The 12331-nt window shown below is 54.6% G+C and overlaps 1 protein-coding gene and 1 long non-coding RNA gene across 5 annotated transcripts in view; one reads left to right on the forward strand and one right to left on the reverse strand.

Annotated features, from left to right (window-relative positions):
- Window positions 1-1690, forward strand: part of LOC308462311 (2-acylglycerol O-acyltransferase 3-like) — a 36209-nt gene extending 34519 nt beyond the window's left edge. For both annotated transcript variants that reach the window (XM_080979944.1, XM_080979943.1), the window contains exons 6-7: window positions 652-854; window positions 1392-1690. In XM_080979944.1, coding sequence (XP_080836070.1) covers window positions 652-854; window positions 1392-1546 — 358 coding nt within the window. In that variant the 3' untranslated portion in view covers window positions 1547-1690. The remainder of the gene's footprint in view (window positions 1-651; window positions 855-1391) is intronic.
- Window positions 1142-4837, reverse strand: LOC308462425. Of its 3 annotated transcripts, none has more exons than XR_013979142.1 (2): window positions 4624-4837; window positions 1142-1169 (listed from the first exon to the last, which is right to left on the reverse strand). It is a non-coding gene; the product is annotated as an uncharacterized lncRNA (long non-coding RNA). The 3 variants fall into 3 exon arrangements; XR_013979143.1 differs by having other exon boundaries at window positions 4620-4837; XR_013979144.1 differs by having other exon boundaries at window positions 4614-4837.
- Between the last annotated feature and the right edge of the window lie 7494 nt (window positions 4838-12331).

The raw sequence follows: 12331 nt of genomic DNA on the forward strand, positions 1-12331 counted from the left end.
CCGTGTTTTTACTCAAACCTTTTCTACTGTGCTGTATCTTTATTTATTACAAAAAAAATAGTACAATTATTTTGTCATTTTTCTTCTGCTGCTTTTATCTCGAATCCTGTCCGCGATTTCATTTGACTGTAATGTTTTTTAAGTAATCCACAAATGGCCTCCACCCTTCTGTAAAAAGTTCATCATTCTGATCTCTTAATTTTGCTGTGATCTTTGCCATTTCTGCCTAGTCCATTTCCTTCAAAGGCCACTCCTCCTTCGCTTTCCCCCCAATTAATTAATTAATAGCCTATAAGAAAAGCTCCTGGTCTTTTGGGAATAGACCACTTAAACATTTTCTCCATTTCATTATATATCTTTCCCCAAAAGCCTTTCGCTTCCCTAGGTCTCCACCACATACGGAAGAGAGACCCATCTATCTATTTCTAGCATTTACCGGTACTTGACACATTTTTATAAATCTTGGCCAGTTTATTTGGCATTACGGTAAATACCACCTGTACAGCATTTTAAGATAGTTTTCTCTTGGCGTGAATTCCATGCGCCAAGCTCCCTGCCTTCCCCCAGCCTAGCCTCCCTCGCGAGGTTCTGGGTTGGATTAAAGGCTCTCCCTGACGCGGCATTCCTTCTTCCTCCTCTTCCTCCTCGCAGCGCTGACCTGGTGCCCGTTTACACCTTCGGGGAGAACGACATTTACCGACAGATCCGGTTCCCTGAGGGCAGCTTCGCTCGCCGCTTCCAGCTCGGTTTCAAGCAGCTGATCGGCTTCGCCCCTTGTCTCTTCAGCGGGAGGGGCCTCTACTCCAGCAGCTCCTGGGGGATCCAGCCCATGGCTGCCCCCCTCACGGTGGTGGGTAAGGACCCAGCAGGCTCCCCGTCCCTTCCTTAGCCTCCGCCTCCTGCCCCACAAACACCCCCGACTCACCAACTTGCTTGCAAAGAGCCACAAACTCTTCAGCATCGTACAATGCGGCAGGTTCTGGTGCATCTCCCTTTCGCCCCCTCCTAGAACTGAATCGGAGACCTGTGGAGTTGAATGGGACCCCCAAGGGTCATCGAGCCCAACCCCTCTGCAATGCAGAAATCAAACGAGCCGCCTCGTTTTATGGGGCTTGCTATAGAGGGAGCTGCGATTGCGTGCGTGCGTGCACACACACACCGACTTCCTTCTCCCCTTCCTTGGAGGTTTCTAAGCAGAGGTTGGGTGGCCATTAATCAAGGGGTTGGGCTAAATGACCCTTGGGGTCCCCTCCATTCCTGCACCTAAGCCACCCCTAAAACCCAAGGCCAGGGTGCAAAGCTGCTGGGGTGGGGAGGCCCTGGCTGCCATGGGTGGGGGCGAGGGGCAGAGCAGACCCCCCAACCGCCCATGCTTCCTCTCCTTCCTGCAGTGGGGAAGCCTATCCCGGTCCCGCTCCGCCCGCGCCCCACCGAGGACGAGGTGAACAGCTTCCACGCTCTCTACGTCGAGGCCCTGAAGGAGCTCTTTGATGCCCATAAAGAATCCTGCGGCCTCCCGGCCTCCCAGCAGCTCCTCATCACCTAGACTGAGGGACCCAGAGTTGACCCGAAGCAGCATCAGGGGACGCAAGGTTGTGATGGGGGGAGACACACGGGAGACTTTGTTCCTCCCATCCCCGTCTGTATACACCGTTTCCAATAAAAGGCGCCGTGCCTGATGTCTGATCTTAGGTCCTTGGTGCCCGAACCCCCCTTTTTGTGCTCGCCTGCGGAGCCCAAGGCTGGTTGTCTCATTCACACGTGCATTATTAAGACGAGGTTTGCAGAGCGCGGCAGCAAGAGAAGCAGGCCGTGGTGCTGGCTTGAGGAGGCTGCCCACATGCCCTCCGGGTGATCGGCCAGGAGCTCGCCTGCCTGCAAGAGAAAAGACCAATCGGACATGCAGGCCCAGCTCTTACTTTGAAAACGGGGGCCCTGCTCTTCTTCTTGTCGTTTAGTCCTTTAGTCGTGTCCGCCTCTTTGTGACCCCCTGGACCAGAGCACACCAGGCCCTCCTGTCTTCCACTGCCTCCCGCAGTTTGGTCAAACTCATGCTGGTAGCTTCGAGAACACTGTCCCACCATCTCGTCCTCTGCCGTCCCCTTCTCCTTGTGCCCTCCATCTTTCCCAACATCAGGGTCTTTTCCAGGGAGTCTTCTCCTCTCAGGAGGTGGCCAGAGTATTTGAGCCTCAGCTTCAGGATCTGTCCTTCCAGGGAGCACTCAGGGCTGATTTCCTTCAGAATGGAGAGGTTGGATCTCCTTGCAGTCAACGGGGCTCTCAAGAAGCCCTGCTCTTATGGGCCGGGAAAAAGAGGGAGGGGGAGCTGGGCTTGGGGATCAGTTTTCCCAAGGGGCTAGAGGACTCTTCTCTGACTGCAGGAGCAACTCAGGACATGACCGGGTCGGGGCGAGGCAGGGCAGGGGGTGCCAAAGGGGGGTGGGAGAGAGGGCCCGCGGTTCAGCATTCCCCTTTGCCCACCCGTAGACGTACACACATCGTGTGCCCTCTGTGCATGCCCTGAGGCAACCCCCAGCTTGCACCCTGTTGTCGTGAAGAATAGCTTTGGTTCCTCGAGGAATGGAAATCTGGGCATTGCTGGTTGCAGTGAGCAAGTTATCCCCAGAGGTCCTCCTGCCGGTCAGAGAAATAAATACAAGCAAAAAGCGGATATTCAGCCCGATCGTCCTTTCATGGTTTCCAAGGTGACTTGAAATCTGGGTATCCCTGGTTGCAGCGCGCCCCGCGCGGGAGAAACCGGACACGTGCTCTGGCAGGTTACAGAGACCAGTGTTCCCCAAGCTGGCGCCCTCCGGAATTTTTGGACTACAACTCCCATCAGCGCCCTGCTCTGGCACTGGGAACAGGAACTGTGGTAGCCACAAAGGCTGGGGCAAGATTGGCAGAGGGCAATGGGGTCAGCACAAGGGGGGAGGTTGACCTGGGCCAAAACCCTGAGCTTCCATGGGGACACTGGGCTAACCATACACACTCAGCCAGCAGGAATGGTTTTGAATAGGCGTGCAAATTAATTTCTGCTGTTCTGAATTTCATCAGAATTTAATCAGTCTTCCTTAGTGGGCCCCACACTCCGACTTAATGAAAGATGCTATTCTGTAGGGCAGGGGGCACGCGGGATTTGTTTGTGGAATCGAGTTTGGGAGATGCTAACTTTGACCTTCTTAAGCTCCCCGGAAGAGAGCCAGGGTGAAAAGAGACCGGGAATGAAATAACACGCCTTGTCTCCTTTCGGAGGAGAGCTCAGACAGGTACCCCTTGCCTCACCTGCCTGACAGCAGCCTCCTTATCGCAGACTCACCTGGGGACCAAAGTGCAGGCGGCAGAGGGAGACATCTGCGCTGGAGCCGCTGGCAGGACAACATTTTGTTCAGGGAACCTTTTACAGTATTTTAATATTCTGTTGGAAGCCGCCCAGAGCGGCAGGGGAAACCCAGCCAGATGGGCGGGGTATAAATTATTATTATTATTATTATTATTATTTATTTGAGACAAGTCACCCCAACTGCTGCTTCCCTCCCGAGGAGGGATGGGCTGAAGGGGAGCAGGTGGGCTTTGGGGCGCAGGTCAGAGGTCACTTGTGCTGGACACACCTGCAGGTGCAGCTCTTGGCTGGAGCCCCGTTGCAAAGACCCTGCTGCCCCCCCAGCTCCCCCCACCCCAGGAGGCTGGTCAGGTAGGGAGGCGGCAGAGGCAGCCCCGCCCCAGGCAGGACAACATTGTCACTTGCGACAAGCGACGCTGTTTCCTTCTCCCTTTCCCTCCGCGCAGGGCTGACCTGGCGCCCCTTTACGCCTTCGGGGAGAACCACACTTACCCGCGTCTCCGCTTCCGCGACAGCAGCTTCGTCCGCAGACTCCAGGTCCGCTTCATCTTCTCCAGCTAGGGCTGGTGGATCGTGGCCCATGCCGCCCCCATCACGGTGCTGGGCAAGGACCCACCAGGCTCCCCATCCCTTCCTCAGCCTCCCGTCTGCCGCCCCGACTCACCCACCTGCCTGCAAAGAGCCGCAAACTCCAGCCTCGGGCAAAGCGGCAGCTTCGGGCGCGCCTCTCTCGCGCACGCTGCCTGCACCAAGCCCCCTGCAACGGAACGGGAGACCCGTGGAGTTGGAAGGGTCCCCCGAGGGTCATCTAGCCCAACCCCCCTGCGAGGCAGGAATCAAACGAGCCGCCTCGTTTTATGGGGCTTGCTATGGAGGGAGCTGCGATTGCACCCCCCCACAGGCCCAGACTGGGGGGGGGGGGCATATGGGCCACTCGGCCCGGGCCTCCGATTCCAAAGGGGGGCCTCGGTCACCATATTCACAATCGCTAGGAAAGCATTTTTAAATGTAAATACTTAAAATAATCCTTTTCCCTACGTATTTTTAAAAAGCACTATTGTATATCTGTTTTCCATTTTGTCTTTATATGCAGATACGGTTCAAGCCTTGAAATAAAATTATTTGTCAGCATAACTTTTGTGAAAATTATTTATAGATTTACTTATTTACAAGACTTCAGTTATCCCCAGGGTAAAAAAAGGGAGGGCACATTATTTACCTGGCCCGGGCCTCTGCCTGGCTCTGCAAGACCCTGTACACACACACACACACACACACACACACACACCCCGACTTCCTTCTCCCCTTCTTTGGAGGTTTCTAAGCAGAGGTTGGTTGGCCATTAATCAAGGGGTTGGGCTAAATGACCCCTGGGGTCCCCTCCATTCCTGCACTTAGGCCACCCCTGAAACCCAAGCCAGGGTGCAAAGGCCGCTGAGGTGGGGGTGAGGTCTTGGGAGATGCAGGGGGTGCAATGGTTACAGCAGACCCCTCCAAACCACCCCCTTTCTCTCCCTCCTGCAGTGGGGAAGCCTATCCCGGTCCCGCTCCGCCCGCGCCCCACCGAGGACGAGGTGAACAGCTTCCACGCTCTCTACGTCCAGGCCCTGAAGGAGCTCTTCGATGCCCATAAAGAATCCTGCGGCCTCCCGGCCTCCCAGCAGCTCCTCATCACCTAGACTGAGGGACCCAGACTTGACCCGAAGCAGCATCAGGGGACGCAAGGTTGTGATGGGGGGAGACACGCATCCCCAACTGCGCACACCATTTCCAATAATCAATCAATCAGTCAGTCAGTCAGTCAGTCAGTCAATCAATCTCCTTAACTGGCATGCATAGAGTACAAAAGTATATAAGTCAAAGCATAAAACTGGAATCTGCTTATAAAACGATATTCTTTAAGATAAAACTAAAGCAATAAGGTTAAAAAGTGCCTCTCCGTTTATAGCGACGTAGTTCCACAGCATCTCTCAGAAATTCTGCTGCCTTTATACTTTCGCCTAAGGCTGTTCCGCAGAAAGGAAACCCCGGAGAAGTCAGAGCAATTTGACCTTTTCCCTTCTGCACGGGGTTTAGATATTTGCCGTGTGAAAGGCGCAGGGTAAGAAAGCGCGTGGGACCCTGCTTTCCACCTGCCTTTGTGCCACAACTAAAACGAAGCCTTTCCGGGTGTGGAGTTTGCGGGAATATTCCTTGCAGGGTCGCGGGTGGCGTGAGGTCAAGTCTTGCAAGGGAAAAAGCTCTGCGCTGGTGGGGACGTAAATATGGGTGGGCAACGGGGTGAGGGGTGTGCCAGGAGCCTCTGGCCGAAAGGGCACGGGGGAGCGGGACTGCGGCTCAGCATTCCCCTTTGGTCATCCGTGCGCGGCGTGTGCACTCTGGGCATGCCCCGAAGCAATCACCTTCCGAGCTTGCACCATAATAATAATAATAATAATAATAATAATAATAATAATAATAACAACAACTTATTTATAACCCACCCTCCCCTGCCAGAGCCAGGCTCAGGGTGGCTAACACCAGTAAAATTACAGTAAACGCATAATTGGGGGGGGGGGGGGCAGTTTAAAATACAGCTTAAAATGCATTTTAAAATACAGTCTCGTTTTAAAAGCAGCCCATAGATCAAAACCATAAGGGGAGGGAAACATAAGGGTCAGACTGAGTCCAAACCAAAGGCCAGGCAGAACACCTCTGTCTTGCAGGCCCTGCGGAAAGATGTCAAGTCCCGCAGGGCCCTAGTCTCTTGTGGCAGAGCGTTCCACCAAGTCGGGGCCAGTACTGAAAAGGCCCTGGCCCTAGTTGAGACCAATCTAACCACCTTGTGACCTGGGACCTTCAAAATGTCATTTGTGGACCTTAGGTTCCTCTGCTGGGCATACCGGGAGAGGCGGTCCCGTAGGTACGAGGGTCCTAGGCCGTGAAGGGCTTTAAAGGTCAAAAGCAGCACCTTAAACCTGATCCTGTACTCCACCGGGAGCCAGTGCAGCTGGAAAAGCGCTGGGTGAATATGCTCCCATGGCAGAGACCCCGTGAGGAGCCTCGCTGCAGCATTCTGCACCCGCTGGAGTTTCTGGGGCAGCTTCAAGGGCAGCCCCACGTAGAGTGAATTACAGTAGTCAAGCCTGGAGATGACCGTCGCATGGATCACTGTGGCCAGGTCGGGGCGGGAAAGGTAAGGGACCAACTGCTTGATGCGGCGAAGGTGGAAAAATGTCGCCTTGGCTGTTGCTGTAACCTGCGCCTCCATGGAAAGGGAAGCGTCGAAGGTTGCACCCGAACTCTTGCCTGAACAATTCCTTTGGTTCCGTGGCTAGACCGAGACCCACGTGGAGCCCCTAACCACCCCACCCGCGATGCATGCACAAAGCAGCAGAGGGCGCCGATATGGGTGGAGTGTGCGTGTGAACGGGGAGACACGTGTATTGTGGTGGTGCGCTGCATTCTGCAGCCGCGCACATCCACGCGCTCTCGGCCGGCTTGGCAGGAGGCGCTCAGTCCCCGCGCAGGATTTCTGGAGGGTTAGGATACGAGAGCCGCCTTCCTTCCTTCCTTCCTTCCTTCCTTCCCCGGCGCGCAAAAGCGAGACGATGCGGTTAAAAGAGGCGAGGCTGCTTCGCTCCGGGGGGAAAATGCGGGACGCTTCCTCTCGCTCCGGGCAGCATCAGGCACCGCTGGGATTCGAACCCAGGATCTCCTGTTTACTAGACAGGCGCTTTAACCAACTAAGCCACGGCGCCGCGCGTTGCCTTCCCTCTCGGCGGCCGGAGCTGTTCATGGCAAGGGCGGAGGGGGAGCCGGAAGACCCGGCGCGGATCGCCCTCGGAGGGAACGGAAGGCGGGAGAGCGAAATCCCGGACTGGAGTGCTTTCTTCTTGTTTCGTTTTGCGCAGAAACGCCAGATCGAGAGAGAGAGAGAGAGAGAGAGAGAGAGAGAGAGAGAGAGAGAGAGAGAGAGAGAGAGAAAGGATCTATTCCGGGGGTCCAACAACGAAAGAAGAGGCGGGATGGCGGGAGGGGGGTGCAGAGGCGAGAGGGACCCCACCCCCGGCTCCAAATCCAGCTCCTCCTCCTCCTCCTCCTCCTCCTTCTTCTTCTTATTTATACCAAGCCCATCTGGCTGGGCTTCCCCAGCCACTCTGGGCGGCTTCCCAAAAAATATTAAAATACTGTAATACATCAAACATTATAAGCAATAGATGAGATGTCAAAAGGAGTGCCTGCCCCGATGAGGCTGCAATCGGAATATTGGGGGCAACGGAGGGAATGCAGGGGAAATGCCAGACCTCACCTCACCTCCCCCCCCATACACCCCCGACCTGCCTTTTGCTTTGCCAGGGAACAATCTCAAAGGGATCCTTTAGCTGCGACCCCTGTCCTGCCGGGGGTTGGGCTGGATGACCTTTGGGTGTCCCTTCTGCGATTCGCGGCCCGCGGGGCTGCGAGGTGGGGGGGGGGATGCTGCCCGCTGGGTTAATTGACGTCCCCTTCTTTCCCCCCCACTCCCGCGCACCCCAATCCCCCCTTGCCAGCCCCCCACCCCCGACCTCCTCCTTCCACTCCGTTGCATCATTTTAACGAGCGGGAGGACCCGTGCCAGGCCACACGGGGTGATGCAATGGGGCGCTTGGCGTGGAGGGATGCTTTGTGTGCGCGCAGGGGGGTGGGGGGGGGAGGAGAGGAATGTTCCTGGCTGCTCTTGCCCCCCCCCCCGCTAATGACCTGCCTGCCATCGCCTGCCAAGGGTTGGTTAAGGGGCCACCCACAGGGCACGGGGGTGGGAGGCGCGCCGGCTGCCAGCACCCAACATCCAGTCGGTTGCCATCCTCCAACGGGGGGGGGGGCACAGCACACGCAAGTCCAAGCCCCGAAGGAAGCTGTGGGGTAGAAGATCTCTTGCGGTTCTGTTCCTTCTCAGCTCCGCAAGGTTGCAACTTGGTTGCAAGGTTGCAAAGGAGAGGGCGAGAGAAATCTGGACATGTGCAGAGTGCTTCCTTTCCATGCATAGGCTTCGAGAGGAGAAGGAGCGCCTCTGACCATGTGCAGAGTGCTCCCTTTCCATGCATAGGCTCCGAGGCAGCTGCGAAGGGCGCAGAGCGCTTCCTCTTGCGTTTCCTTCTCGGCTCCCAGCAGAGGAGAAGGAGCGCTTCTGACCATGTGCAGAGACGTCCTCCTCTCGCGCGCAAAGGCTTCGAGGCAGGCAGCGCACGCGCTTCCGGGCTGAAAAGGAGCAGCGCCTCGGCCGCGTGTCCCCCCCCCCCCCCAGCCGCGCAAAAGGAGCCCCCGCTGGGCGCCCGCTGCTCTTGACCCCGACGTGATTCGAACACGCAGCCTTCTGATCTGGAGTCAGACGCGCTACCGTTGCGCCACGAGGTCGGCCGTGCCAGGCGCTCCGGGCAGGCCCTTGCAAGGCGGCGGCGGCGGCGGCGGCGGCGGCGGCGGCGGCGGCGCTTCTCTTCCGGAGGCTGCCCAGCCTCTCTCCTCCTCCTCCGGAGCTGGACTCGCCTTCCTTGAGGCGGCAGGAGGCAGAGAGAAGAAGAGAATTGCGGAGTTGGAAGGGACCCCTAGGGTCATCTAGTCCAACCCCCTTCCATGCAGGAATCTCGACCAGATCATACATGACAGGTGGCCATCCAGCCTCCAAGGAAGGAGAGTCCAGCGCCTCTCGTGGCAGTCTGTTCCACCGTCGAACAGCTCTCACGTCTCATTCCTTGTACTTTGACTCCATTGGTTCTGGTCCTTCCCCAGCAGGGAAAAACCAAGTTTGCGCCCTCTTCTATGGGGCAGCCCTTTAGATATCTGAAGATGGCTCTTATCTCTCCTTTCAGTCTCCTCTTCCCCAGGCTAAACATCCCCAGCTCCTTCAACCGTTCCTCATCAGGCTTGGTTCACAGCCCCCCTCCCAGCTTGTCAATATCCTTCTTAAAATGTGGAACCCAGAACTGGACACAGGACTCCAGTTTGGGTCGTCTGACCAAGGCAAAACCATCCTTTCAGAGGGAGGTATCCGACAGGCAGACTGTTTCAGTTTATCAGTCGATTCAACCCCTGATATGTATCCACTATCGATCAACTTCCTGTCATTGTTAGATCTGTTTCTCCTCGTGATGATGGATTACCAGTTGAATGCTTTCTGAGTTTCATCGCGCTAAAAGATCACACCAGTGAAAGTACCGCTGAGCAGCTAATACTACATCAGTGAACTTGAAATAGATTTCAGTAAATGTAGAGTACAATATTTTGATTGGAAAACATGAGGGCATTCAACAACAAAAAACTGGGAAGGAACAAGCTTGCAAAGTTTATTCCATGTTCTGGACAATCCCCCTAAATCTAGTTGGACGAACCGCAGTTGACCCATGCCTGGATGCAGTGATTGATTGATTGATTGATTTGCAACAATACATGAGCTTTATTGTTTTTTTTCTCAGCTGGGGGGAAAAATTTGCTTGTTGAGTTAGAAGTTCCTAAACATTTAATCAGACACAAAATGGGAGGTTCAAGCCAACTCTGCAATTGTATGGTTTCTGTTATTGTTGAAGCCCTCAAGCGTATTTACTGTGATCAAATGTGATGGCAGGCGGAAAATCTTCTGTAAAAAAAATGGAAGAATTTGAATTCATTTCCATGCTTCAGATTTCATAAAGTTAGCAAGGCCCTTTTTGCAAATTTTGCAAATTTCACGGAGCGCATGTGCAAATATTTACAGCTCACTCTTGCAGTTCGTATCAGTCAGGCTAAGTTTGATGAAGTTGAACAGCAAGCGACATTTACTCTACCGGATATAGAATACGAAACTGTCAAAAGAAGGCAGAGAGTACGAAAAAAACCCCAAAAGAAAGCTGAGACAAGCTTTGAAGCCTCAGACGAACTTTCAGCAAGAGGCAAGTTTAGGGTAAATTCATTTATCTCTGTCATGGATGCTCTTGTATCCAACCGAGACAGAAGTGCAACGGTGTGTAGGAGTGAAGCTGGCAATTTTTCATTTTTGGTGAACCTGCGAGCAACCAAGGATCGGATTCACAATGGCGTCAAGATGTTAAAGCAAGAATATCCAAAGGCTGTTGACCTTAGTCTAGCCGATGAACTTTTGCACTTCCGCCTGCAGGTCAAACAAGCTCACCTTGAGAAAGAAAATTTCAGCTACCAAGAGGTGTATCCAATAATATTCCTGGAGAAAATTCGGGTGGCGTTTCCAAATGTGGAATTGACATACTGTTCCCGTGTGTTGGTGTCAGACAGTTTTGTAGCAGACTAAAAAAGCATAAAAAAATGATCTGCGGCCTCATCAAGATCAGTTTTCTGATCTAAGCCTTCTCTGCATAGAAAAGGATAAACTGAATTTAATTAAATAATTGATAAGTCTGCATCCAAAAGAGCTCGAAAGAACTTTGAATATAGGGTAGGATTATAATATAGCTGTGATTCCCCTATGAATGTTCTGTGTGGATGTCTTTATTAATTCCATACTTTTATATCGTTATTAAAGGTTGCATATTCATAAACAATCTTTTTATCCACGCTAAAATCTGCTTTCACTGAGTAGATAAAGAAGAGGACGAGGTCCTGCTCAGCGGCTTCCCGGAAGAGGACCTGCTCGCGGACGGGTGGGGGGGGGGGACAGAAAGGGGAGAGGGAACGTGGATGCGTAGAGACTCTGAAGGAGAGCAAGTCTCGAGGTGGAGAGGGAAGGGCCCCGCAAGGGCCATCTAGTCCAACCCCTGCCGTGTGACAGTGGTCGGGAAGGGAGGAAGGAAGGAAGGAAGGAAGGAAGAGGACAAGGCCGGCACGTCAAAGGGCCAAAGTCATCGAGCGAGGAAAGAAGAGCAGGAAAAAAGAGAGGAAATAAGAGCCCGTAGAGGAATGATACGCCAGGTGAGGGCAGAATCAGGCTCAAGCAGACGAGGAAGGCAGAAGCGGAGGGCAGAGGAGTGGAAGAGGAAGCAGAAAGGAGATCTAGGAATCCCCAGTCAGCCGGGGGTCCCGTGTGGTGCTGGCTGGAGAAGGGGCACCTCCATGCTGCCCCACTTGGGATCGCTGGGGTAGTCGGGAAAGGGGCGCCCCTGGAGGCTGGTCTGGAAGTTGCTGGGGGAGCGCTTCTGGATGATGCCTTCGGCCAACGCACCGCGCCAGTCCTGGCCTGACCCAGAGGCAGCGCAGGTCCTGCATGGGAGGGTGCGCGTGCAGAAACGCGCGCGCGCGCGTGTGTGTGAACCTACAAGTCACCTGGGAGGGCGCTGGGCTCCCTTCGGATCTGCGGGTTTCGAGTCCCGCACCTCCCGCGAGTTTGTCTAAGACTAACGGTTTGAAAAAATTAATTTATTCAATTTGTATACCGCCCTCCCTCCGCAGATCTCAGGGCGGTTTACAACATAAGAATGCAAGATGAAAAACCCACACAAAATGCAATACCCCCCCTTCAAAACCCCTCCCCATCATTTAAAAGGGATGTCAAAGGCTTGGAAGAAGAGGAACTTTTCCGCCTGGCGCCTAAAGGTTGTACAATGAACCTCACTTTTAATTTAAAAGAAAAAGCAGAGGCGATAAAAAAATCCGCACCCAGACCGGACAGGGAAGAGAGTGAGTTTTCAGCTGCGGGGTCTGAGAGGTCTGGCTCAGGAGAAGCTTCTGAAGGCGACGCCCTCGCTGGGTGGCCAGTCCAAAGCGGCCTCTCCCTCCTGCATTGCAGCGGGTTGGTCTGGATGACCCCTGGGGGTCCCTTCCAACTCGACAGTCCCGCGATTCCGTCGCGGCTCGTGAGCCTGGCTGCGCGCCTGCTTGTTGCTGTTGGGGGACTCCTCTCTTGCGCGACCTGCCAGGTGCGCTCTGGAGGGGGGGCGCATAACAGGTGCCATGGGGGGGTCTTCTGTCTCCGGCGCTAATTCGGGTGGGGTGGGGGCGCCGTCCTTCCAGCGAAGCCTGCGCGGGAGCATGGGGGGAAGGAGGGTCGTGAGCACCGTCTCCTTTCTGGGTCCTCCCCCCGCCCTG

This window comes from Podarcis pityusensis, assembly GCF_964106645.2.
Source record: "Podarcis pityusensis genome assembly, chromosome: 13".
Lineage (NCBI taxonomy): Eukaryota > Metazoa > Chordata > Lepidosauria > Squamata > Lacertidae > Podarcis > Podarcis pityusensis.